Source organism: Penicillium chermesinum (assembly GCF_028974085.1).
Source record: "Penicillium chermesinum strain IBT 19713 chromosome Unknown utg000006l:1.0-2335141.0:1.0-2336784.0, whole genome shotgun sequence".
In the NCBI taxonomy this organism is placed as follows: Eukaryota; Fungi; Ascomycota; class Eurotiomycetes; order Eurotiales; family Aspergillaceae; genus Penicillium; species Penicillium chermesinum.
In genome coordinates this window covers 746,017-771,659 of record NW_026695316.1, presented here as the reverse complement: position 1 = coordinate 771,659, position 25,643 = coordinate 746,017, and the positions used below count along the sequence as shown (strand labels likewise).

The following is a 25,643-nucleotide window of genomic DNA, read 5'->3' as shown; positions in this document are numbered from 1 at the left end:
TTTTCGAGGTTCGCGCCGTGACTCGATTTTTTGCCGGCTTCAACTACTATGGCGCAATGAATCATCTGTAATAAAAGAGGTTATAGTTTTTACTTGCATTGCAGACTTATCTTAGCGCTACAATGTCGCGATTCAGGAAGAAGCAGGGGTTCCCTGGACAAGATATGTCCTGGGATACCGAAGGTGGTGGTGGTGGTGAAGCTGATGGCGCACCTACTCCCCTCTATCCAGTGAGTTCTTTAATCGTCCTAGCACTTGAGTCCTTCCTTCCCTCTGCTCTTGCCCTTTTCTTCCCATGCCTCTTGTCCTTGATCATTCAACCATACCGTCATCATCATGCAAAATCACACCCTTCTTACTCGTACCCAGGCCTATGTGGTACCGTTCGCCCGCAAGCTTAGCGCCCAAGAACAAAGCGAGGTCGACTGGGGGCGACACCTCCGCGAGCGTCTTCGCGAAGGCCCTTTCTTCTCTGTCCTCGACGTGACCTCTACCTCGGCCAGGAAGGGCACCGCAGCACGCGCAAACTTCGATCCGTTCAACGGCATGCCCTCTTTCTCCAGCCGGTACCAGAAGAAGCGCCGGACTGTCCCATTAATCGATCCCAATGAGCGCGAGTGGGGTGAGTTTGAAGCTATGGCTGATACTATCGTTGGAATGATCGGGCTTCGAGACTAATACCTGCCTGCAGTTATGCGCTACTTCCCACGCGACTCGTGGAGTATCATCCAGCCCGATTTCCGCCCCGACGCTGGTGGCTATAAGCCACAGTCATCGCGAGCCGGCAAGCGCGGGTTTGAAGACGACGAAGAACAGGCGGTTGAGAGCGCGACAAAGCAACGCAAGGAAGGGGAGGGTGAGGAGGACTCGGGCCCTGAGGACGAGGAAGCCGGCGAGCTGCTGGATGATGAGGAGCAGGAAGAGGAGGAGGTTGTGGATGACGATTTTGAAGATGACGAAGACGACATGGGTGGAGATTATAATGCCGAACAATACTTCGACGGCGGCGACGAGGACTTTGGAGACGACGATGGCGGTGGTGGTGAAGAGGATACTTACTGAGGCGCTGCTCTGAGATACCCTTTCTATTTTGCTTTTAAAACCTTTTATTCCTCCGTGTTCTAATGCTCCCATTCCCATCTTTGGAGCATCGAAGCAGACATATTTCATTTCGATACGAATATCTGTGCCAAGCGCAGAGATAAATCTTTGCGATTGAAGACAAATCCATTTAACCTGGTTGTAGAAAGTTAGATCAGATCAGATAAGACTTTATCTTTAAAATCGCCCAGCCGTTGGATGACGTGACCGACATCGGCCCCCGCCAAAAGTTCCCCATGAATTTGGATTTGATCGCCAATACACAATACACACACACCTTGACCATGAGCGCTCAGAGCTCGGGCCCTGCCCGATCGGCCCTTATTCTGTATGGCTCGGAGACTGGCAACGCCCAGGAGGTCGCGGAGGAATTGGGGGTTTTAACCGAGAGAATGCGCTTTGCGACGCATGTTGCAGAATTGAACCAGTCGGAGCCTGTGAGTCCAGTTGATCGAGTTCCCAGCTTGACTCTGGCGGACATCTTACTGAATTGTATGCCATTAGAATGCGCTTTCTTCGTATACATTGACCATCTTCGTGGTATCGACGACCGGACAAGGCGATCTGCCAGCCAATGCGCGAAAGTTCTGGAAAGCACTCCTTCTCAAGAAGCTGCCACCGACATACCTAGCCGGGATCAACTTTGCAGCATTTGGCCTTGGCGATAGTTCCTATCCCAAGTATGTGCCCGGTTCCGGCTCTGATAGCCCTACCAATGTTGCTAACCTCTGCAGATTCAACTGGGCGGTGCGGAAGCTTCACAAACGATTAATTCAGCTGGGTGGCAACGAGATTTATCCGACCGGTGAAGCAGACCAGCAGCATCCAGAAGGGTAAGCTCCCTATGTTGAATTCTGTCCTTGCCAATGAAGCGCCTTAACGCAACTCCCCTTTTAGGCTTGAAGGCACTTTCATACCATGGATGACAAATTTCCGCAAAAGCCTATTAGATCGACATCCCCTGTCCCCGGAGAAAACACCCAATCCCGGACGATGTACAACTACCACCGAAGTGGGTTCTAGGAATCAAAGGAGGCAATGAGAGCCCTATAAAGCTAGAAAGTATTGCCTCAACAGCTCCATCAAATGGACAACCCGGCTTGACGAATCTTGACCGCGACATCCGGCCACTGCCTGATACATTCCTGGGGACGTTGACAGACAATAGACGCATTACTCCCATGAGCCATTGGCAAGACGTCCGGCGGATCTCTTTCACTATTGATGAGTCCGTTTCCTACGTACCGGGTGATATGATTGCCATTACACCCAAGACATCACCCACAGATGTACAGATACTGCTCGACTTGATGGATTGGAACGATGTTGCGGATTCACCGATCTCACTCTACCCAGTAGGGAACAATGCCTCACTTCCTCCTATTCCTTGCCTTGACTCATATCCTAATCTTACCCTCCGCTCTCTCCTCACCGATTACCTGGATCTCAAGGCTATCCCGCGGAGATCTTTCTTCGCTACAATTTCCCACTACACAACTGACGAGTTGCATAAGGAGCGTCTTTTGGAGTTTACAAACCCGGAATATTTGGACGAGCTGTGGGACTACACATCCCGCCCACGCAGAAGTATCCTGGAAGTGTTGCATGAGTTCGACACAGTGAAAATCCCCTGGCAACATGCTCTTTCTGTCTTCCCCGTGATCCGTGCTCGACAGTTCAGTATTGCCAGTGGTGGCTCAAAAAAGAAGACTGCTGATGGCAAGACTCAATTCGAACTCCTCATTGCAATTGTCAAGTACCAGACGGTGATCAAAAGAATTCGCGAGGGCGTCTGCACGAAGTATCTCTCTACGCTCGAGGTTGGCAGCACTCTGCGCATCCAACTACAGCGCGGAGGCCTGAATTCGTCAATCCAGCAACTAACGGGACCCACTGTTCTTATTGGACCAGGGACTGGCATCGCACCGCTCAGATCTATGCTGTGGGAAAAAGCTGCGTTGGTTCAAGCTTATCGGGAGCAAAACCCTGGCGCCGATGTGCCAGTCGGGAAGACAGTCTTGCTCTACGGTGGCCGCAACAGATCCGCAGATTTCTTTTTCGAGGAAGAGTGGGACCAACTGAATACTCTCATTCCTCTGCAAGTCCTCACAGCCTTCTCAAGAGACCAAAAGTCAAAGTTGTACGTCCAAGATGTCCTTCGCCAGAATTTTGCGCTCTTTTTCCAGACGCTGCATGACCTACAGGGCTCAGTGTATATTTGCGGTTCGTCAGGTCGCATGCCCCAGGCTGTACGAGAAGCTTTGATCGAGGCTTTCCAGTACGGCGGTGCTCCTCTCACTGGAAAGCCCTATACACGGACGCAAGCTGAGGAGTACCTGATTGGGATGGAAAAGGTTGGGCGGTATAAGCAAGAGACCTGGTGATGATGCCAAACAGTTAGGTTAGTCGAGTAAAAAAGACTCGGACCAATAGCCTAGTCTGTCAGAATAAAAGAACCGCTTTGTTTTCCCACTTTGACATTCTCTCCATACATGCAAGTCGACTCGGAGCTTTCTGTGCCATTCTATGTATGGTTGTTGATTAGATGCAATGGACGAAAGGGAATCCGGACGGTAAACAAAGCATTGTCTGTAGACACAACTTCGTTTCTCAACATCTGAATATGTTCTCAATTTGACAATCGTAATTCCTCGATACTTAGGGTCACTCTCAAATAGACAGAGATTACTACTCTTTCATTGACATTCCACGCCTTGTTTTCTCTTCCATAACAATGGTTCGGCTCCAGGACAACCAGTAATTCATTCATTGTTCTTTGCTCTGACCATCGCGAATCCAATCCGGACAGGCACAACCTCGAAAGGCCCTATTCAAGTTCCCATCCTTACTGTTTAACGTCATGTCGCATCTAATAGTACCCAACATACCACTGGCAGTTCACAGGTTGGCCACTCTGCTTCCGACAATGTGTCGATTTGTCTTGAGAGATTGCATCAACCCACAATAATTATAAGAATACTTCTTGATTGGATATGAATAAACACTAAGATAATAATACAAAACAAAGAAAGGCCGGGGAATCTCCGAGTCATGGTAGAGAACCAAAAAAACCAAAACAGAAAAACAGCAAACACAAGCAAATTTGCACACACCTCACTGTCCTCGACGCGGGCGTTTGTTCTCGCCTCCCGTGCGCTGTCCACGTGAGGGCCCATCACCAGTACCGTCATCCTGGTTAGGAGGCCCTCGTTTGCGATGACCAGACCGGTTGCCGTCACGGTGGTGGTCACGGTCCCGGCCCCGATCACCGCGTCGGTCTCGTTCACGATCTCGGTTTTCAGATCGGTTGTTTCGGTCTCCACCAGAGCTCCACCGGCGAGCATTTTCGTTGAGCATTGGAGGAGGGTTTGGAGGGGGGAGGGGGAGGGGGCGGGGGAGGAGCGCCCATTGATGAAGATGGTCGGTTCCGACCATCGCTCTCATTGCTTACGCTGGCAGGAGTAGCACCACTCTCTGGTGGTCCGTCGTCTCGATCGCGCCGGTCTCGGCGTCGCATCTCCTCGCGCGAGCCTGGGTTCCGGCGCTGGCTCTCACGAGACTCGGCCTGGCGCTCTCGATTGTCTTCCCGAGGCCCATTGCCACCACCAACATCGCTGCGACGGTTCCGGTCTCGCTCTCGTCGATCTTCACGACGGTTGTTTCCGTTGTTGGGAGGGTCGTCGCCCCGACGCTCACGATCGCGGTCCCGCCCTCGGTCGTCATTGCGGCCTCCACGGCGGTTGTCGTTGGGGCCAGCGTCATCTATCAGATCCCCAGAACGAGGATTGCCTCGGTTCCGCGGTGGATAATCATCTTGAGAACCACTGGGCCCAGGGGGGAAGATGAGGAGCACCCGGTGAGGCATCTGGGGCATTGGCGGATTGTCTACCAGATCCTCGGCCTCGAGTAGGCGGAGTGGTAGCAGCTGGTGATTCGGAGTTTTGCTGAAGCATACCCGTAAGCGCGGAGAAGCGCTTGTCGCTACCCCCACCGCCGCCGCCGCCGCCGCCGCCGCCGCCACGGTTTCGGTCACCACGGGACCCACGGGGGTTTTGTTGGTTACCCGGTCTGCTGCGAGGACCGGAGGGGGGTGTCATGGCAGTCCCTGCCTGTTTTGAAGCAGGGGAGTCGGTAATGATGTGTTTGAGTCTGTCGGGGTGGATTCCAGCGGGTTCTGGACTGGCAGGAGCTTGGGTAGGAGAGGGATCACGATCTCCGCGGCCATCCTTTCGAGCAGAGCCTGTTGGCATCTGGCGATCCGGGCTAGGAAGTCTGGTAGCGTTGCTGGACCCTGGGGCAACGGGGGCATTGGGGGCATTGCGTCCGCCACGGTTGGTATTTCGGTTACGGGGGCCAATTGGGATGTCGAGTGTATCAGGGGGGCGTAAGCGGCCATGCTCCATATCAGGCGCTGCTGCGGAGTCTCTAGAGTCACCGCCTGGATTGCGAGGGCCTCGAGGGAAATCGTCAGGGCGAGATTGTTGTGATGAGTTGCCCAGCCTTCGGTCACTAGGGAACCGTTCTGGGCGATTCGGAAGGTCGGCACGGGGAGGTGACATGCGAGTGAAGCTTCGACGATCGTCTTTCTCTGAGCGCATGGATTCTCCACGGCGAGGACCATCAGCAGACCTGTCGGCAAAATCGGGCATAAGCTCGTTACGCCCAGTTACATCCCGGCCGTGGAAAGATTCCGAAGAGCGGTTGCGTCCTGGTCGATCCATCGACCAGTCCTGGTCTCGTGGTGGTCGGTTCTCATGATAAGAACTGTGCATGGGGTCATCTGGCAAAGGCCGCATGGCAAAGTCACGGTCGCGATCGCCTCCTCTCCCACGACCACGAGAATCATTGCCCAGTGGGCCATCGAAAGAGCGGGTATGATCAAGGTTGCTGTGACGAGTACGAGGGTTGAAGTCAGGAAGATTGTCATGCCGTGTGTCCATCAGCTCGGGCCTTGGTGGAAGTCTGTTTCCTTCGCTAAGACGCGGACGTTTGGCTTGCGCTCGTGGATTTGGCCGTTCCTCTTGACGCCGCTTGGGGGCATCATTTCCACGCCCAGGCTCCCGAGTTTGAGAGACCGGTCTGGGTCGGGACGACGGGTCTAAATTACGTTCAGACGCCGGACGATCAGCCATCATTGCATCGGCGCCTGTGTCGATAGCAGCAGATGCGTTTGCTGATTCAGAGGGATGCTCATTGGAGGTGGTCGAATTATCTGTTGCCTTCGTCTCATGCGATTCGTTGATCTTGGCATCTTCGATTTCACCATCCTCGACTTCCATTTTCGAATCCCCATCAGGGTTGGAAGCAGCCAAGGTGCTAGGAAGAACATATTAGCTTCGATGAGATAGTAAATACCTTTCGGGTATGAGCTTACTCTTGATTAGACGGTTTGAATTCAGTCGCCTTAGCGTTAAGAGATGTAGGGGATGAAGACTGCGGTTGAGGTGTCCCCGGGGCTTGCGAGCCAGACTTGGGCTGGCCGGCATCGTTTTGGACTTTAACCAGGTTGAATGCTTGCGGAAGCATCCACTTCTTTTCACGTCTGTTCAGGGAGCCGATAAGAGATGCAGCAGGAATTTTGACATCATCTCTTTCATCATTTATGGCGAGGTAGTTGACACAATTCAGCATGTCGCGGCCAATCCAGTTCACCGCGGGGAAGTGCTCGACAACAGCTTTCAGAATGCTAATAGCGTTGCGAATGTGCATGTATTCGCCACCGCTGAGGCATGCCTTTAATGCATTGCCAAAAAGTCGGTGCCATTTGTAGAGAAGCCGACGGAAATCTTCAAATTCTAAGAAATTGGTCGGTACACCCTCAGGGTCCACGCTCTTTGCGAAACCAGGAAGGTCCCTCTTGGCACCGAATGCCTCCTTTTCGTAAACATCTTTGTCGGCGTGCCATCTCCCGAGATCACGAAGGAGCTCACACAAGAACCGACCGAGGTTGTCAGCTTCCTTCGAGGTGCAAAGGAAGATGAGAGCAGAGAGTCTCTGTTCACGAAACAGCTGATCAATCAGGCCCATAGTCCGGAAGTTGGGGGTCCCAGAGTTATGAAGAACCTTCAACATTTTGAATGAGAAAAAGGCATCAATAGGGGACAACATAATTCGAGGAATGAAACATTGTTCCAACAACGAAGTGTTCAGCGCATCGTAGTTACGGCGCATACTCGCAAACCACTGATCCTTCTCCTTCTGCAATCTCTTGCGAGTCCGGGCGTAGTCAGTCAAGTGGGTTTTGTTTTCCTGAAGAAGACGCTCTTGCAGTTGAGTGTTCTGCTTCTTTTCGCGCTCTTTCCGTTGGGTACCGGCCATGCTGAGATCGGAGCGATCGTTGTTGATTGCGGTGATACGTCGCTTCAGTCGGTCAATCTCCTCCTCATACGACTTTCCAGGGATGTGAACATCGTAGAGTGAGAGTTGCCAAAAAGTAGCATAGAAATGCGCACCTACCACCTCCCAGGTCTCAGTAGGCAACGCATTCTTGACGTTGTCAATCAAATCCTGCATCACAGGGTTTGTAGAATGAGGGTCAAGAGTTGTGGGAGTCGCCGGAGTGGCAGGTGAAGGTTCATCCTTATCGACCTCCATAGCGGATTCCACTATCTGTTCTTCTGGCTTGGCAGTGGTCTCATTATCGACGTCTTCCATTTTCATGTCGTGCTCAGCCTGCGGTGCGTGGGTCCCGTTCTCGATCTGCTTCTTGGTTGATGCTGAGGGGGATCCTTCTTTTGATTTCTCAGCATCTACAAGTTTGTGGGAAATGCTCGCTCGACGGATCCAGAAGGCAATTTCGGGTTCAAGGCCGAACTCTCGCACGAGCGATGTAAAATTAGGCACGAAATAGTCAAACTCGTCCACGGTGAGGCTGCTGCGAAGAAGATCAAGGTATTGGGTCAGAATGCGATGGATTTCATCAAAGATGTTTCCAAGTAACTTCAATTCTGACGACGTTTCCTTGAAAACACAAGTCCGTCGCTCTTGAGCAATGGCAATCAGCAGTTGCCCAGCCATTTGAGTCTGCGTCAAAGACTTGACAAGACGTTTCGCGCTGATTCCCGATTCATGTCGCTTATCAAGCAGCTGCAAGAGTGTTTGCGATTGCAGGAGCTGTCCACCTGCCATCGCTTTAAGCTGGTTATCATTGAAAGTATTGTCGGTTATGATTCCAGCCATCGAGCTGACAATTTGCTCCAGAACAATAAGATCGGTGGAGTTATTGCGACGAAGCTGCTCAGCGACGTACTGCAGCACGGGTGCTGGGTCCATGATCGAGTAACGTTTGAACGCTCGACCTGCAAAGGTAGAAAGGGCATTCAGCCATCGACTGGTATGAAGACCACCCTCCTGGACACGACTTCTTCCCTTCTGGCCAAGAGAGTTGATGAGAGACCAGGTCAGAATATCATAACCAAGAGGGGTAAAATAACGCGCACACTCGACAACAACTTCAATGAGGTTGTCATACGATTCGATTTGGCTGATCGCGACGTTGATCACAACTCCAGGGTTGGCATATGCAATCTTTGCAAGAGATCGAGCCTTGGGCTTGACATTGGTCGTGCTGAGACGTTTCAAGACATCTTTTGTCTCTGCCCTGGCTCGATCGAAGGCAGACTTGATATCTGGCAATCGGGACGTTTGGCCAGAATACCATTCAGCATACAGGTTGTATCGGACGTCACGTGGGAAGCAGCTGATAAGGTCGAATACCTCATTGACGACGCCTGGATTTGCCTTTGTCAAACTCACAGAAGGCAGCAGCAGACGTTTGCAAAGCTCTCGCCAGCGGGTTTTGTTCTCCGCAGAAGCGTCTGTAGATAGACTGTGTTTGCCAATTCGGACAATCTTTGTGAGCAAGAGGGAGTCCTGTCCGATCTTATGGCCTGAGAGGTTGAGAAATGAAGAGCAGAGTGCGAACACGTCATCGACAGATTGACAGACAGGAATGGTGTCAGACCAGTCTTCCCAGTAGAAGCGATAGTGTGTGCCATCGTTGTCCTCCTTGTCCAGCTGGGCCCAGCGAAGAACTCGTCTCGCGGGAGCCCAGGTAAGTTGAATGTGTCCCTTGGGCATATGGCTTTGCTCCGCAGCAATCACTGGCCTTTCCATGGAGCTGCCACCTTTGCGATAGAGAGGACGTAGGGGTTCGTAGACTTTGCTCAAAGAGTGGTGGAGGATTCTGTGAATGAAATCGGGAAGCTCAGGGTAGACATCCATCAGCCACGGGAATTTACTGATAATGAACAACGCTTCTGGGATAGCACCAATAGCCAGAAGACTCTTCAGTAGCAGAACTTTTTGATCTGAGGGCTCTGGCAAATCTTCTTCACTTTTGGCAGGGGTCTGTTTATCGGTGTCTTGATCCTTTGGAGTAGCCACTCGAGGCTCTTGTTCACGAACACGAGGCACTGGTGGAACGGTATCATCAGACAACGCACCAGCCAGCATGAGAGCATTGACACCACCACCAGGTCGAGAAGCTCGTTCTTTTTCAGCCTTTTCGGCCATTTTCTGGTCCTTCAAGACATTCATGGAGTCATCAGGTCGCCAGAGATGAGCATAGAGATCACGAAGAGAGATGAAGCCCACTTTGATAAGTAGAGCAGCAAGATAAATGAGATTATCCGGAAGAGAATCAGACTTTGAACGGGCAGGTGAGGAATAGAATCGAAGCTTGAAACCTAGCAGCTGTGCAGCGACGCGGTTGCCACTCGGCGGCAGTGTTCCGGTCTCTTGGATCCATGCCCATGTTGCTTCTTCTTCTTGGGGGAGAAGACCTTCCTCGGGGGCAAACTTGGCCTTTTCTTCTTCAGATAGCGGCTTGCGCCCTAATTCGAACCAGGCCTGAATGCCAACCTGTCGCACTCGGTCCCAGAACTGACGATCGTGCTCTTCATTTGTATGGGTAGCAGCTGCCCGTTCCTCTGGGGTGGTTGTCCAGCCAGCTGATCCAGGAAGTGCCCAACTGGGTAGCCCAGAGGCACGTCGCTGCCAGTCAACGACGCTGGTTTCCTCCTTGGGCCACCAGGAGCTAGTGCGGAGCAGCTTAACGAAGAAACGGTATTGCTTGACAAGAACAGTAGCGAAAACATCGAGAGTCACATCAAGAACTCGACCGACATCCATGTCAAATGCACCGATCATGGCCTTCACTCTTTCAAATGTCTCTTGTACGGCAACTCCAGTTGGTGGATTATTGTTGCTGGTTGTAAAGAGTTCAGTCAAGAGCTTCGAGTATCCTTCAGATTCTTCACGCAGAAGGTTATAATTCGATTGGCGGTAGAGCAAATTCGTCTGTTTCCGGATTCCCATGCGTGTGAACGTCTCGCGCACCAATCCAAGTGCCTGTAGCAGCGGAGCCTCGAGCAGAAGTCGCATTAGTCGTGCTGATATGCCAGTAGCAAACACAAACGGTTTGAGAGCGGGGTTGGCTGGGTCGGTCTCTGCAATGATGGAAAGGGTGTCGAGGAAGCAAGTACGTGGGTCAAAGCCTTCAGGCGGACGCATGCTCTCCGAGCCTTCCATATCGACGTCGGAGTATTCTCCAATGATTTCTTTCACTGCATTGCCTGCTTCGCCAGGTGCAAGGCGACCCCAGGTAGCAGCGTGAATGAGCTCTTGGTAGATTGCGGACAGAACAATGAAATCCTGCTCCGAGCAGGCTGCACGTCCCTGTTCCACAAGGCTCTGCTTTCCCGTAGTCGACCAAGACCCAGCCACCTCCTCCGTCAGATAACGGTAGGCGTAGGGAGGAGGCGGACCACGGGAAGGGCGAACAGGTTCGGGATTCGCTGGAGGCTGTGACTGGGCCTCCACAGTGGTATTGGTAGGAGTAGGAGTCGCGGTCGGAGCGGGGGGGGGAGTGCCATTGAAGTACTTGGCTGCGAAGGTGCTGGTTCACCATTCGAACGCGTAGCTTCAGAGGCCTCTTGCGGGTGAGAGGGGGAGATGGCGTTCTCGTAAGAGCCACGGCGAGGATTGCGGTCCCCGGCATTACGGTTGCCTCGACGCTCTCGGGGAGGGCTCGACTGGTGCCCACCATGCGCAGCCATGTGCAAAGCACCAGGGCGATGGGGAGAGGGGCGCGACTCGACATTCGCCGGGTCGCCAGACCAGGACGAACGCTCACCGCGCTTCCTCTTGCCACCCTGCCCGTGCGCCATGGCTTTTGAATGGCGGGGCCAGACGAGGAGACGAGAGAGAGAGGTTTGGTGATGCGGTTTGCTGATTTAGTTCTGTTGCGGGCCAGTAGAGTAAGCTTTGCAATTGCGTGGGGCGCGACAGAGCTGGAGAAGAAGGGAAGAGGAGAAGATGTTGGGGATAGAGAGGGAATAAATACCTACCAGCAAGGCACTTCACCCAAGCGCAGGGAAACACTAACGCGGTAGTAAATGAAAAGAAGGCGGAGGGTAGTGAAGCTTCGGAGGACAACTCTTTACCGCCTCAGGCAGTGAATGGGCCCCACTTGTGAATCTGGACCCACTCGTGAATATCCGGACTATATTAAGTCGTCAAATGTCATGTGAACCAGCACGCTCTTCTGTGGCTATTGCCAAATATTGAGGCAGATAATGCTGTTCATGAAGCTTCCCCAATATGTTACAGCTTTGGATACATGCAATTCCAGCAAGTCGACGCAGTCGAGACAAACTAGTCATTCCGACTGGAGACCTTCCAAAGGTCCTTGGGGAGCCGCGTTTTGTAGCTCTCTGTCAATTTAAGTTCGCTTTATTTCTATTTTCTATTTTTTTTATATAAAAAGCCTGCTCATTGTGTATGAGTATGTCATTTGGAAGCAGTAAGCATCAGGCATGGGATTATGGTTTGGCCCCTAGGTAGCCTAATAAAAACCTCATCGAGAACGCCAAACGACTATTGAGACATTGATGGACTAGCATCCGTGCCAGTGGCCAAAATACCCAGTAGCGAGAAATCCTTCATTCACCTCGCATATTAAAACATCAAGTGCGCCGCTGTATCCAAGCAGCCCGCTTGAGCGGTCGAAAACAGTAAATCTACTAGTAACTATTCTCAGAAGAGCAATCACCAAGCGAATCTTATTTCATAAATGGCTCACTTTCATTTATTATGTTGCATCCCTAAATCTCATATCCGGTTCACTTCTCGAGTGAGAAACTGGACTAATCACTTTGTTTGGATTATTTTCCAAGGGCCTTGGCTTCAAGCGCGACGATCTCTGGAACAAGATCAATCAACTTGGGCTGTTTAGGTTCCCACCCAAATAACTTGCGAGCCCGAATGGCATGACCCCTCGAGTTCGAACCCCAAGCATATGTACCCACTTCTAAGATCTCGGTAGTCTGATCGCCATTGAGAGACTCAACCTCAGGAGAAGAAATATACTTCTGGTCGAAGGCCGCCTGAGCCACTGCTCGCTGGATGTCGCCCCATACGAAAGGGCCGTTCTCTGCGAAGTAATAACCTTCATCGTTCCAGGTAGCCTTGCCTCCGCCTTCTGCAGCAGCGTTGCCGAGTGCCAGGTACACGTTGCTCAAATCCTGGACATGAACTTGGTGCCACACGTTCTCTCCCTTGCCGACTAGGAACCCCTTTCCACGCTGGATGACCGCCGCGCTCAACAAATAGACTTGAAAACTCTTGGTCTTGCCTGTTCCCCGGCCGGGACCGTAGATGCAAGGTGGACAGACGATTGCAGTCCGAACGCTTGACGGGTTTTCTTTACCAGCGTTAATGATAATCTCATCCACATTGCGGTGGAACGCGTCAGCGGGGAGGTTGATAAGCTCGCTCACGCCCTCCCAATCATTGTATTCCTTGGGCCGCTCAATGCCGCATGTTTTAGCTCGCCCGTCCTCCACAGTCAGAATACCTGTTCCCGAGGTGTGGATTATCCATACTGGACGTTCGGGAGTGTGGTGTTGAGCGCCCTTCGCGATGGCTTGGGCAGCAGCAACATGGTCACAATCAGCAAAGTCTAGTAAAATAATTAGCATGGTCCAATAAAAAGGAAAACCTCCTGAAAAGAGGGAGTCCATACTGAAGACAATGTCGGCATTCTTAACCTCGTTTTCGATGACATCGGCCGAGTCGAGGTCTCCATGTACTACCCGCACTTGTGGATACTTGCTTGTGAGTTGAGAAGCTTTCTCCTTGTTGCGAACCAAAGCAGAGAATTCCCAATCGGGGTGGGCTGTAGCAATAGCATAGAGACCATCACCACCGATGTAGCCTGTCGCGCCAGTACTGTCCGAACAATCAGATAAGCTCAAATAAGCTGGCCGGGGATGCAGGGAGCACCTACATGAAAGCTTTGGGGGCCATTTTGAGTTATGTCGTAGTAAGAAAAAAAGATATTGTGTCGAACGCAGGGAAGATGAAGTTGGGTAAAAGGTAAAAAGGCTATTACGACATCGAAGCATCACTTATAAATCACGACGTACTCCAATGACAACTTGCACCAAGTTGGGGTACAGAAATCGGGAGAATGTCTTGAGGTGGGGCAAGCTCGGAGACTTCTTACTTCATAGTTAGTTACCTCGCTGGCCGTTTAGTAATTCGTCCACGCCAAGGACCTGATGAGTCGAACATTATACGATGTGTTTAATGTATGTGCTGTGTTGGATTTTATAAAATAAAGAGACTAAATACGAAGTTAATTAACTCGAGTTGAGTCTGTGGTCGCACTTAATGTGGTTATCCGATGCCGTGACGTCTGACTCCACAGGGCTAGTTATACTAATAAGGTTTACCTGAGTATCCTCTACTAAAAACCTCAATGAGTAGTATTACACAACCTGACGAGTAAGACCCGCGGTGTGCACACTACGCCACTCATCGCGGATTATACGACATCACATGAAAACAAGTCAAGAGTCGAAGCAGAGGGCGTGGGTACTTCAATCTCAACTTGAGAATACAAGATGTTTTCTAGAATCACAAGGAACAAGGTTCGACGAAGTTCCACATTGAACTTTTGCTAGAGCTAGCATTTGTATACGTGATGTGCATACAAACGTCAAGTGTTTTCGAAAGGTCGTAAGATTCGGCTGAATGACTCAAAAAATATGAAAACATAGGAAATGCATTACCACGGCAAGAAAGGGGAATCACAGCATCATGCTCAGGCTACATGTACAGATTCGATAGAAGGACTGCTGGCTTAGAAAGTGCTCGTAGCCAGTCGGCTTGCAGCATTGCGCGCGTCCAAGCGGTCATCGTCATCTTCAGCAATCGAGTCCGCCTGGCTAGTGGAACGATTACGCCCGGTGGCAGACTCTTGATCATTCTCGGCCACTTCATCCTCCACGGGGCTTGTAAAGCTACCACTCAAGCTACGGCTTGCAGTGTCAACACGACGAGGGACACCGCTCCAGGAATCACCTTTGGGTCCTTGGCTTGACGAAAGGTTATGGCGGCGCACGGCGGGGTGTGCCTCGCGGCCCAGGCGACTCAGCCCGCCGGAGGCATCGATGGCACGAATATCCGGACGCACGCTCTCAAGAGTCGCCAAGGTTCGTCGCTCAGCTTCGATTTGGCGCAAGGTATATTCGCGGAGACTAAAAAGCACGTCTGTAGTAGTTCGGTCGAACCAGCGACGCTTCTCTTGCAGTAAGTTGTTTGTGACACGCTGGGTGCGCTTGGTCAAGTAATCCTCTTGGCTCTGTGCCTCCTCGAGAGCATTAATAGCCTCATCGACCTTTTCAGGTCGAACTGAGGAGCTCACTTTCAAACGGTCTGCCGCGGCACGCTTGCTTTGGGCGTTCTGCTGGGCCTGGATAAGTTCTCGAAGCAGGATGTGACGATTGGTTAATGTCTCCTTTACGATGAACGCGTCTGCAGAATGATAGCTCAAAGGTTCTCCGAGTGTTGTAGCTTCGGCTGTGGCTTGAATAGCGTGATAGTCACCAACCGTCTGGATAATCTTACCCAGTTTGCGGTATGCCAGGCTCAAGCCAGGATGGGTTTCTTGCACGTGCATTTGGCCTATCTTGACACCGAAATCGGATTCAGCAAGTCCAAGACCTATCAACCATTAGCAATCAATCCAAGCCATCCATAAATTGGAGCGCGTACCTCGTCGGCCTTTGACAACTCGATCTACTTTATGACTAGCATCCATTGCTCCCAAATAGAACATCTTGACTGTGGGACGGGCAGCCTGCAGCTCCGGGGTGTCATCAGGAGGAGGCGCAAACTGCTTCAGCATCTTACGTCGCACACCAGTAGCTGGCTGCTTCAAGCGAACGACGGGGCTGTAGCCAAAATCGCTCTCCACAAACAAGACTATCTCGGGATCATGAATAAGAGCCTCATTGCCGAACACGATGTTCAGCCAACGTTGCATCGAGGACTTGACGCGAACCTCATCTTCGTCGGTCCCAGCACCAGCCGGGGTGACTGGCGGCGGGACGGCGGGCACAAGAGCTTCGGGGTTGGCCGAGATCAAGTGGTCGGCAAATTTCATGAATTCAGAATGGGTTCGGCGGACATCGCGGTATTGAGTTGTGCGGAACTTGGGAATATTGGTCTAGTTGAGAAAATCATCAGCATCAGGATGTCTTCTGGGGTTTGCTAAGCGCGCGTCCTCGCCTGGAGCTTCCCACATGAACGTCAAAGCGAAGGATAGGGTCCTTCTTGCCAGTCCTCTCGAGCCCAGTGATCTTGGCCTGGAGTTTATAAGCTGGGCGAGGTTGCTGCTGTGGTTGCGCCTGCCTGAGTCCGGTCTGGTAGCGTGCAGGCACCTGGGAGCGCTGCTGTTCCACCGAGGGCGATTGCTGTGCCGTCGCAGCGGGCTGATTGGGATCGTTTAGTTGTGCATTCTGTAGCTGTGCAGACAAGTCTGGGGACTGGGGCACTGCATTGTTTCCGTCTGCGCCCCCGGCTGGGTGCTCGCTGCCAGACAATGGCGACGATGGTATGTCGCTATTGACGGAGGTGGGGAACGTGGTTCGGTCGGGGCGGGGAGATCCCCAGGGGTCAGCGTCCGCAGGGTGGTCTGGATCGTGGGAAATGGCCGAGTAGTCCATGGTTATCGGGATTGGATGCAAGGAGGGTGTTCAATCGAAGGGGCGGGAAGCTGCTAGTCGTTAGCAGGCGTCGGTAATACTGAGGATCACCCCCACAGTTGCGGCCAGATAGCTCCAACTCACAGTGAAGCACCTCGGCACAGCGTCGGTAGAGCACTAGGAGTAGCGCTAGAATTTCATGGCAATCAAGTCAGGCTAGAGGTGGAAGAGAACGCGTATCAGTAGAGGAATGGAGGGTTCGACTGGGTTAGAAGTGTGAAGCAGGTTTACGTATGGAACAGAAAATGCCAAGCCCGCCCCGGCCCCGGTGGTTTTTCCTTCTCGAAGTCGAACCGTGAACATACCATAAGCTCCTAATGGGGCCATCTACGACTACATAATTTTATCGTTTATCTCGACTGGATGGTCATCCATCTGAGCAATGGTCATGGCTCCAATGTTACGTATTCCCCTACCGGGAGCGCGTTGCTTGGGCCATCTGTATAGGACTCCTGCCCGTCCTATCAAGCATAATGTTGACAATTCAAGCCTGCAGTCCAAGCTGAGCCAGGCTCGACCATATTCAGCTACGCTGTCCAAGCCCCAACGGGAACTCTTGGACAGGACACGTAACATTGGGATCATCGCTCATATCGATGCAGGCAAAACCACAACGACGGAGCGCATGCTATTCTATAGCGGGTTCACTCGACGCATTGGAGACGTCGATGAGGGATCTACCGTAACGGACTTCCTCCCTGCTGAGCGAGCTCGTGGGATCACCATTCAATCGGCGGCGATCACGTTTCATTGGCCGCCTGAGGGGACTGAAGTGCACCAGAATCCCCAAGGCTCATCTCTACCGCGATCTGCTAATTCTCATACAATCAATCTCATTGACACGCCCGGGCATGCAGACTTCACATTCGAGGTCATGCGGTCCCTTCGTATCCTGGATGGTGCCGTTTGTATCTTGGATGGAGTCGCTGGTGTCGAAGCACAGACCGAGAAAGTCTGGCACCAAGCCAGCACGTATCAAATTCCTCGTGTCATTTACGTGAATAAACTAGATCGTGATGGGGCTGCATTTGGCCGGACTGTTCGCGAAGTCAGCTCTCGACTAGCCGTTTATCCAGCTGTTTGCCAAATCCCTTGGTTTCAAGGCGGCGACGGGCCCTTCGTTGGCGTAGCAGATGCTGTCAACCTTCAGGGCCTTCGATGGAAGGGAAGGGGACGATGGCCGTGCAGTGAAGATGATGAACTTGGAGCAGCTACAATCTGAGGAACCGGCCCTCGCAGAAGAAGTGCGTCGAGCGCGCATCGCTCTGGTTGAATTACTGAGTGAGCAGGACGAGTCTATTGTGGAGAGATTCTTCGAATGTGACGAAGACCACCTGGCTGTTTCTCCAGCAGACATCGTCGACAGTCTTCGACGATGTGTTCTTAATCCGTCCACCAGAATCGTTCCTGTCTTTGCTGGGGCTAGTTTTCGGAATATGGGTGTCCAACCCCTGCTCGATGCTGTGGTTAACCTTCTACCAAGTCCCCCTGAGGCGCCAGATCCTGAGGTTAGTATTGGGGGAGTCAAAGGTGGTCTCCGTGGATTGCTCTCCGGAGACCTTATAGTCGAACAAAGTGAGAAGGTTTCCTCACCTGCCAAGGGCAAGAAAAAGAGGAAGTCCGCTTCTCTGTCTGACCCGAAGGAAGCCATCGCCAAGCTGCAAAGTTGCGCACTGGCATTCAAAGTGGTCAACGATGCCAAGCGTGGTGTCTTGGTATACGTGCGCGTCTACTCTGGCTCGCTTGACCGCAATAGCCTGCTTTTCAATACAAACCTACACTTGTCAGAGCGCGCCCCCCGCCTGTTGAAGATGTATGCCAATGATGCGGTGGAAGTTGACTCGATTCCTGCAGGCCACATCGGTGTAGTAGTGGGTCTGAAACATGCTCGTACTGGCGATACCCTCGTGTCTTACGCAGGAAACAAAGCAACTCCTCCAGAGCCTCTCACCAGTCTACAGCTGCGCCCGATCGATGTTCCTCCTCCCGTCTTCTTCACAAGCGTCGAGCCGGATAGCCTGAGTGAAGAAAAGCGAATGCAAGAATCTCTTTCTTTCCTTTTACGAGAGGACCCTAGCTTGCATGTAAGCGTGGACGAGGAATCCGGCCAAACTCTTCTGAGCGGCATGGGAGAGCTTCATCTTGAAATCGCACGTGATCGCCTCATCAATGACTTGAAAGCGAAGGCCTCTATGGGTCGCATCGAGATCGGCTATAGAGAATCTGGACTTGGTGCATCCAACGCAATCACCAAAATCTTCGATAATGAAATTGCAGGACGGCGAGGCAAAGCCGGTTGTACCGCATCAGTCGAGCCTGCAGATGGCAAAGATGTTACGGATCTAGCGGATGAACACACCATCTTAGCAGAAACCATCGACGGCAACCAGATCATCATCCGTGCGCCAGGATTGCAAGTCGAAAGCGCCGCCCAGGACGACGAATCAGGCCACATATTACCACCCAACATGGATGTAACAACATTCCGCACTGCTTTGCAAAATGGTGCTTTAGCGGCACTCGCTCGTGGTCCTCAGTTCACGTTCCCTATGCATAACACCCGCGTCAGACTTACTCTGAATCCAGCAGAACATCTCTTCGGCGGTGATACTACCCCATCTGCTCTGTCTTCGGCTGCTCGCCAAGCTACAGCTGCGGCACTCCAAGACCTTCTCTCTGGCCCTGGAACAGCGATGATGGAGCCCGTCATGAATGTGATTATCAGCGTTGACGAGGCGAGCTTGGGTTCTGTTGTTCATGATATCTCTTCGTCTCGCGGTGGTCATATCCTTTCGTTGGATGAGGAGATCCCCATTTCTGCGACAGATGCGGTAGGCTCCGATTTAGTGGAAGAACCTTTGCCTCCCATTGACCCTAAGCGGGTATATGCTCCTCCGGACCCATTTGAGTCGGCCTCTGTCGGAGCTGATATACCTGCATCCGCTTCAACTCCCCGCACCATCACTGCTAAGGTCCCTCTCAAGGAGATGGTTGGGTATCTGAAGCATCTGCGCAGCTTGACTGCCGGCCGCGGAACTTTCGTCATGAGTGTCGATCGATTCGAGAACATGTCTGCGCCGAGACAGAAGGCAGTTCTGTCTGAGCTGCGCGGTGGATTTTAGGTCTCATCCTTTCTCGGCTACTCTGTACTATAGTTATCTTTGTAAAACCATCGTGTATTCTATTCTCCTGGTCCCTTTATTTTGGGTCAAATGATACATCCAGACTTCCCACTTCTTCAATTCGTGACAGAAAGGACTCAATTAGAGCACTGGCACTTCGGGGACCCAGTCGGAATATAGGACGATATTCATTCCACGAGCAAGGTATAGGTATGAGATAGGCAATCAACAAAATAAAATGAAGGCATTGTAGACCAAATTATGGCACCATACATGGACGATTCGCCACGCAAACCATATGAAACCTCATTCGATGTTTATTTATATATACTACCAGTCGTCGTCCCAATCGTCCTTGTTTTTACCGGAAGATGATGCAGCGCCCTCTGCGCTGTCTAAGCCCGTCGGAGCAGTCTCTCCCGAAGCAGCAGTCGATGAATTCTGCAGTAAGCTTGAAGCTGGGCCCTTTCGCATGGCAGTTGTTCCAATCAGATCTGACCGAGAGCCACTGCGGCGGTGACCACCGGCGGCTTGGTCTTGGTTCCCCAGAGACGAGAAGTCGTCCCAGAAATCTTTGCGCTCAGGCTCGACGCGGGAGTACTGCCCTCGGCTAGATTCCTCGCCCTCGACAAACCGGGTGAACTGGTCTGTAGCGGTTCGAGCACCGGTTTGTAAGTTCTGGCCCAAAGTTGCAGCATGAAGACGCGCTTGGGCTGCGAATTCGGATTCCGCGAGCTAGTTATAGTTAGATGAATGTGCTAATGAACATCGGATAGACCTCAGCCCATAGATTATCAAATCACATACCTGCTTCGCCGTGGGCTGAAGATACGACTCGTTGACAGTCTTGGCATGTTTCCCAACAGCGGACGCAAACCATCCAAATCCCTTCGTAATAGAAGCGACAGGATCCTTCTGGAAATCATCAAACGCTGGGTTGCCGCCTCCAAACCCGCCAAAGCCCCCAAACCCCGACGAACGACGATCGTCAGCACTAGGTGGTAATCCACCCCCAAAGCCCGTGAACTTCCCGCCTGCGACGGCGGCAGCGCTTCCGAGCGGTTTGCATTCTCAGACCCCATCCTCGCAAAGTATGCCTCATTCTGTTCCTTCTTGGTCGGCACTCCCGACCTCAAACTATCAGTCCGCTTAATGGACGATGGCGCCGGCGATCCATTCCGCACACCACTAAGACTGCCAACTCCGCTGCCCACGCTCATCGGTGTGCTTGAGCGTGAGGCATTGCTATTCTTCTTCTCCTGGCCAGGTACATATTCCTTCCCTTCAACCTTGCAGGTCAGCCGCTCTTTCCATTCCTCACCGGCGTCACCTTCATAGCGCTCCTTGATCGTTGAGTCTTCGAATGTCCGGCCTTCGGAGACGGTAACAGTGTGCGTGTCGTAGAACTCTTTCCATGGGTCGTTACCACCGAGCTCCATCCGCTGGATCTCGCCGTGCTTGAAGGCGTCCATGGTAATCGAGCGGACGAAGGAGATGTGTACACCGAGCCCGCGGTGCGTGCCTGCGCAATTGAGGCAGATGAAGGTGCCGAATTTAGGGGATGCCTAGGGACATGGTTAGTTCTTGTTTTTGCGCCGGGGAGGAAGGTTTTCGGTCTTCATCGAGGCTGTGCGAGCATGACGGAGGCGGGAAAGAGAAGGAGAAGCATGGCTTACCCATTGTGGTGATGGGGCACCACAGTCGCAGCATCTGTCATTTCCGTTGGTTTTGGAGATCTGGACGAGCTGTGGTGGCGCGTGGCGGTGTTAGTAGACTGGTCCTTCGCTGTCGGTGGTTATCGAGCGCTAGGCGTGCGGGCGCACCTTTGTCCTTGTCTCTGGATCAACTTCCCACATGCGAGACATGGTGGGATACTATGCTCTATACAGTGGCGGTGTGGTCAGGACAATTGGGAGGGGTTTGCGCTCTAGAGAGGCGGAGCGGAGAGGTTGGACTTGGGACGGTTGTCCGAGGCGATTCTGCTGTTTTGATGCCTGACCCCTATTTCGGACAAATGCCGACAGCAATGCGGAAAAATCAAAAGGCGGCGGGACCCGATGAACGCTAAGCTTGCATTGATCGTGCGACCGTTTAACTTTGGTGAATTGGGGAGGTGACAGAGTGTATGTTTTTGTCCGCTGGGATCGGCAAGGGTCGTCTCGGTAGCGTCATCGCGCCAAGTGTTTGGAACACTTAACAAGCTTCAGCCGCCAAGTTCTACGGTCTACTCAAAAGGTCATAGAGATGCCAGATCGTCATCACGGAGTCAAATGGGTGCTAAGATACAGGATAGAAGGCAAAAATAGTCGTTAGGGATGGAGGCATCAGCAAGGACGCTCCTCCAGCATGGACGTCCACGTTCCATGAAATCCGTTAAAAAAGAAAAAGGAAAGTCATCATCACACCCGCGCCTTCACAGATTCACCTCCCAATCCGCTTGTCGAGGAAGCTAAGATAACTATAGCCAATCCTGGGTAAAAAGCAAAGACCAAACGGAACAGTTATGACCATATCCATACGGCGGTCTTCAGAAATTCCCAGTTTGACATACCCTCCAAATCAAATTGACGAGCTATCTGCGGTCGGAAATTTCGTTATGGATTTAAGCTTCAGCGGGCGCAGCTTCAGTGGGCGCGGCCTCCTCAGTCTTCTCCTTAGCTGCGGAGGTCTCGGTGGCCTCGTAGTTGTCGGCGGCCTCGTTGACGTCGTCCTCCTTGCCAGGGCTGTCAATGGCAACCTTGACGGCAATGGTGCGTCCGTCGATTTCTTTTCCGTTCATCTCGGCAACGGCCTTGGCCTGAAGCTCCTCGGAAGGAAGGCTGACGAAACCGAAACCGCGGGTCTTGCGGCGCTCGTTGCGAGCCTGAAGCTTCTTGATCATGAAACGGGGGATAGGACGGAGAGCGACCTTGGCGGAAACGGGGGTGTATTCAGCGAAGATTTCTTTGAGCTATGGAGATTGTTAGCTTTTTGATTGCCGAAGAAAACGAATCACACGGATGAAACCCTTACCTTGTCCTCAGTCAGGTCGTAGGGGAGGTTGGCAACCATGACCTTGGTCTTCGAAGGAATACCATCCTCCGGAGGACCGCGCTGCTTCTGGGCACGAGCAGCAGCGCGGGGCTTAGCCTGCTTGGTAGCCTCGGTGCTCACAGGCTCGTTCTCATTGGTAGCGGGTTCCTCCTTGGCCTCAGTGTCGGCCTTGGCCTCGGGGATTTCTTGGCCATCCTGACCCTAGAAATACGTGAGTTAGGATCGCATTCAATAACTCCACACAGCTGACGGAGCTGGGAAACTTACATTGCGGCCACGAGCAGCACGGCCACCACGACCGCGAGCGCGACCACGTCCGCGGCCTCGGCCACCGGCGCGCTTACGCCCCTCGTTGCCGCTGGCACCCTCACCACCGCTTGCAGCACCTTCTTTGGCTTCCGCAGGCTCTGGCTTGCGTGCCAGCTGGACCGAAACTTTACGCGAGAGAATCTCCTTGCCAGAGAGCTCGGAGATGGCAGTTGTAGCTTCGGCAGCGGTGGCCAAATCCACAAAAGCGTATCCAACGGGCCGGTTGGTGCGGGGGTTCACCGGGATCGAGGTACTCTCGCTTTGGGGGAGGTGTTACGTTAGCTTATTGCCAACAAGCTTGATCTGCTTTCCAGGTGGGTGATCTCCAGAATGTGACAGGTGTGGGAATGAAACACCAGCTGGATGCTAGGAATCAAACACTTTTGCCATCCTTGCAGTAGAGATACAGAAACTTACATGGTGTAAGACTTGAAAAACTCCTTGAGTTCCTCCTCAGTGGTGGCATACGCGAGGTTTCCAATGTACAAACGGCGGCCCTCGTCAGCACTGGCAGCTGCAGCGTCCGCGGCCTGGGTGGCAGCGGGAGTGCCATTGGTGGGGGCATCGTTGATGGTGGCGGTGGCCAGCTGCTCAGTGACGGCGTCGGCAGACATTTTGATCGAGATGACACAAACGGGGAATTGAAAAGTTAAGGTTGTGTCGAACAAACAATGAGGGGGGTGGTTGTTTGTCGCCGAGGATACTTGACGGGAGGTGAGGGAAGGAGCAGGGTAGCTTGGTGCCCTAGATACCGATTTAAGGGGGGGGGGAGGGGGTGGAAGAGATGGGTTCACGGAATTCAAGGCAGTTGTTGACTCTTGGAGGAAGGGAAAGAGAGAGGGAGGTCGGTTTCGAGGAAAGGAGGAGGCGGTGTGCGCTAGCCGTGTTTGGGACCCTGTTCTGGCTGTGGCTGTTGCTGGGTGACTGCGCGCTTCTGGGGGGGCTTCTTGGGCAGCCCTGTTGGTTCTGGGGGGGCTCGAGTCTGTGCCGTTCGTTGGTCGTTGCCCTCCCGGGAGGCCCGCTAGTGTCCCCAAATCGGGTGCCTCGACACGCTTGGGTTCATGCTTGATGTCATGCTGGAGACTTCCCGCCACCCACCTATGGAGTGCGCACAAAGCTCCCCTGCGCAGATCATTGCTTTATCTTGCACTCCTAGCGTACGATTTCTTGAGGTCCTTCTGTTGACTATTGACTGACATGAATCACCACTGATTGAACCTTCAAGTCTCATCCGCGACTGGGCTCTCACTACGGAGAGTACACCTTGTCCAGCTCACCATGATCCACATTAGGATCAATCGTTCCGAGTCATTGTGGCCCTCCCCACTTTGCCTCCCAGGTCTCCACGCGGCCCTCGGCCATATACGGTGTGGACAATCCCGGCGCAAACACTAGTTACATGAAAATTCCAGTGCGACAACCTGCAGCATGCGTTTGGCCGCAGGAGAGAAAAAGCAAAAGACATCCACCGAATTGCATGAGAGAGATCCAGCCATATGTCTCGCAGCCCCACGAGTCAAAATGCCTGTCAGCTCTTGTCGCCGCCACGACACCGCCACAGCCCTGGCGGGCGGTTCTGATCACGCTACAGGCTTTACAATACTCAGGTTCTGGAGCTATCCAATACCGTTCAAATTAGGAAGCAAACATCTATTCCCACATGACAATCTGACCAAATTACCTATCACTGAAATATCCCTCTGCTAGCATTTTGGCGAGCTAGACGTTTGACCCTCCGCCTCCAGTATATACCTTTGGCTTTGACAATTCGATGGCCCCATTCCCTCCTGAAAACTGAACCTCCCGTTCATCTGGATCATCTTGGAAAAATCCTGTTGCTAACATATATTCCAATTGAGAATCCGAAACTGCGTCTGTTAGCTCCAGCTCCTGCCTGAGCTCATGAACTCCTGGGATCCATTTATAAATGGGTATGACTGAGCCCCAGCGGTCAATACGACACGGTATCCGGGTATGCGATCGTCTGTTCCTCTGATGCAGGCTGGATTCGTGAGCTTTTCCTGAAGATGCAAGTCTGGAGCCGTGATTGCGCTCTATAGGATAAGGCGCTCTGCGAGGTCGCTTCGCAGGCGGTAGCTCCTCATCGCAGTCCAGCCTGGGGCGCTTTCGCTTTTTCGACGCAGTGGTTGGTCGGGAATCTGCCGCTCTTCTTGGCACTTTGAGCGGAAGGATCATCATTCTGAAGTGGATGGGTCCAAGGTAGGTGCACGCAGGTCTACTGACCAGTTCGCACAGATCACTTTCTCGTCCAGATTGTATCTCGTATCTCTTTAAGAAGCCGTCACAGGAAACGTTGTTGGTTTCTTATGGCCTCCCTCTCCACCTTGGCCTGGGTTGACTCTCCGAGGAGGTTTAAGTTCGTAATCTGAGCCGATAATCTCCTATAGAAGAACTGGACAAGTCGCTAAGAGACGCTTGGGATCGTTAGAATTCTACCACAGGGCGGCCAGTCGCACTATAACTATATAGTAATTTTATTAATTCATTCTGCTTTTATGCTAGAGGGGCATGAATGCTCTTGCTAGGAGGCATGCAGACATGCAGAGCTTGAACTGTATTTGCGGCTCAGACCCCAATAGTTTTTGCATTATCTCAAAGATAATCGAACTGTGGTAAAATCCAGGAGATGGCAGCCATACTATGTACGAACGGGAAACATGGACTAAACAACCCGTGGCACAGTTTATGAAACTATGCTGGGCAGCAGAATCATGTTTACCGATTCTTTCCCGGAGGCTTGTAATTTCTGACCAAGCAGCATCCTAGTAACATCATCATATCATTTCCGTAGGTTTTACTGCACGACACTCCATCCTAGAAGAATGATATGGAATGAACCCTTATTAAAGGGATGCTGTATATAAGCACAGGCTTCGAATCAGATCAATCGGCTGCTAAATTGCATCTTATGGTGTAGCCACGCTTAGCATGCTTAATCGTTTCGGGGGGATGAGGGGGGTGGCGCTAAATCGACCTCTGGGGGTTATCATTAAAGGGGATCTTA

At 52.3% G+C, this 25,643-nt stretch overlaps 8 protein-coding genes across 8 annotated transcripts; 3 read left to right on the top strand and 5 right to left on the bottom strand.

Moving 5' to 3' along the window:
• Positions 1–122: 122 nt before the first annotated feature.
• Positions 123–1,062, top strand: N7468_008073 (DNA-directed RNA polymerase III subunit C31; the record flags this gene model as incomplete). Its single annotated transcript, XM_058477369.1, has 3 exons — positions 123–230; positions 370–622; positions 692–1,062. The coding sequence occupies 3 exons, from the start codon at positions 123–125 to the stop codon at positions 1,060–1,062; spliced, it is 732 nt and encodes a 243-aa protein (XP_058327714.1).
• A 323-nt stretch (positions 1,063–1,385) lies between these two features.
• On the top strand, positions 1,386–3,485 carry tah18 (NAPDH-dependent diflavin reductase; the record flags this gene model as incomplete). Its single annotated transcript, XM_058477368.1, has 4 exons — positions 1,386–1,538; positions 1,606–1,781; positions 1,836–1,934; positions 2,075–3,485. The coding sequence occupies 4 exons, from the start codon at positions 1,386–1,388 to the stop codon at positions 3,483–3,485; spliced, it is 1,839 nt and encodes a 612-aa protein (XP_058327713.1).
• A 730-nt stretch (positions 3,486–4,215) lies between these two features.
• N7468_008071 (putative THO complex component (Rlr1)) lies at positions 4,216–11,270 on the bottom strand (the record flags this gene model as incomplete). Its single annotated transcript, XM_058477367.1, has 5 exons — positions 4,216–4,391; positions 4,534–4,890; positions 4,955–6,417; positions 6,476–10,988; positions 11,018–11,270. 5 exons carry the CDS (start codon positions 11,268–11,270, stop codon positions 4,216–4,218), a joined length of 6,762 nt encoding a protein of 2,253 aa, XP_058327712.1.
• A 996-nt stretch (positions 11,271–12,266) lies between these two features.
• N7468_008070 (putative nucleoside-diphosphate-sugar epimerase) lies at positions 12,267–13,410 on the bottom strand (the record flags this gene model as incomplete). Its single annotated transcript, XM_058477366.1, has 3 exons — positions 12,267–13,063; positions 13,127–13,332; positions 13,391–13,410. The coding sequence occupies 3 exons, from the start codon at positions 13,408–13,410 to the stop codon at positions 12,267–12,269; spliced, it is 1,023 nt and encodes a 340-aa protein (XP_058327711.1).
• Positions 13,411–14,248: 838 nt separating this feature from the next.
• Positions 14,249–16,115, bottom strand: N7468_008069 (retromer subunit VPS17; the record flags this gene model as incomplete). Its single annotated transcript, XM_058477365.1, has 3 exons — positions 14,249–15,111; positions 15,163–15,616; positions 15,693–16,115. 3 exons carry the CDS (start codon positions 16,113–16,115, stop codon positions 14,249–14,251), a joined length of 1,740 nt encoding a protein of 579 aa, XP_058327710.1.
• Positions 16,116–16,536: 421 nt separating this feature from the next.
• Positions 16,537–19,276, top strand: N7468_008068 (mitochondrial elongation factor MEF2; the record flags this gene model as incomplete). Its single annotated transcript, XM_058477364.1, is given in 2 exon segments — positions 16,537–17,274; positions 17,288–19,276. 2 exon segments carry the CDS (start codon positions 16,537–16,539, stop codon positions 19,274–19,276), a joined length of 2,727 nt encoding a protein of 908 aa, XP_058327709.1.
• Positions 19,277–19,606: 330 nt separating this feature from the next.
• On the bottom strand, positions 19,607–21,141 carry N7468_008067 (GTPase-activating protein GCS1; the record flags this gene model as incomplete). Its single annotated transcript, XM_058477363.1, has 4 exons — positions 19,607–20,011; positions 20,080–20,841; positions 20,953–21,021; positions 21,100–21,141. The coding sequence occupies 4 exons, from the start codon at positions 21,139–21,141 to the stop codon at positions 19,607–19,609; spliced, it is 1,278 nt and encodes a 425-aa protein (XP_058327708.1).
• Positions 21,142–21,878: 737 nt separating this feature from the next.
• Positions 21,879–23,232, bottom strand: N7468_008066 (RNA recognition motif domain-containing protein; the record flags this gene model as incomplete). Its single annotated transcript, XM_058477362.1, has 4 exons — positions 21,879–22,226; positions 22,289–22,510; positions 22,577–22,877; positions 23,036–23,232. 4 exons carry the CDS (start codon positions 23,230–23,232, stop codon positions 21,879–21,881), a joined length of 1,068 nt encoding a protein of 355 aa, XP_058327707.1.
• Between the last annotated feature and the right edge of the window lie 2,411 nt (positions 23,233–25,643).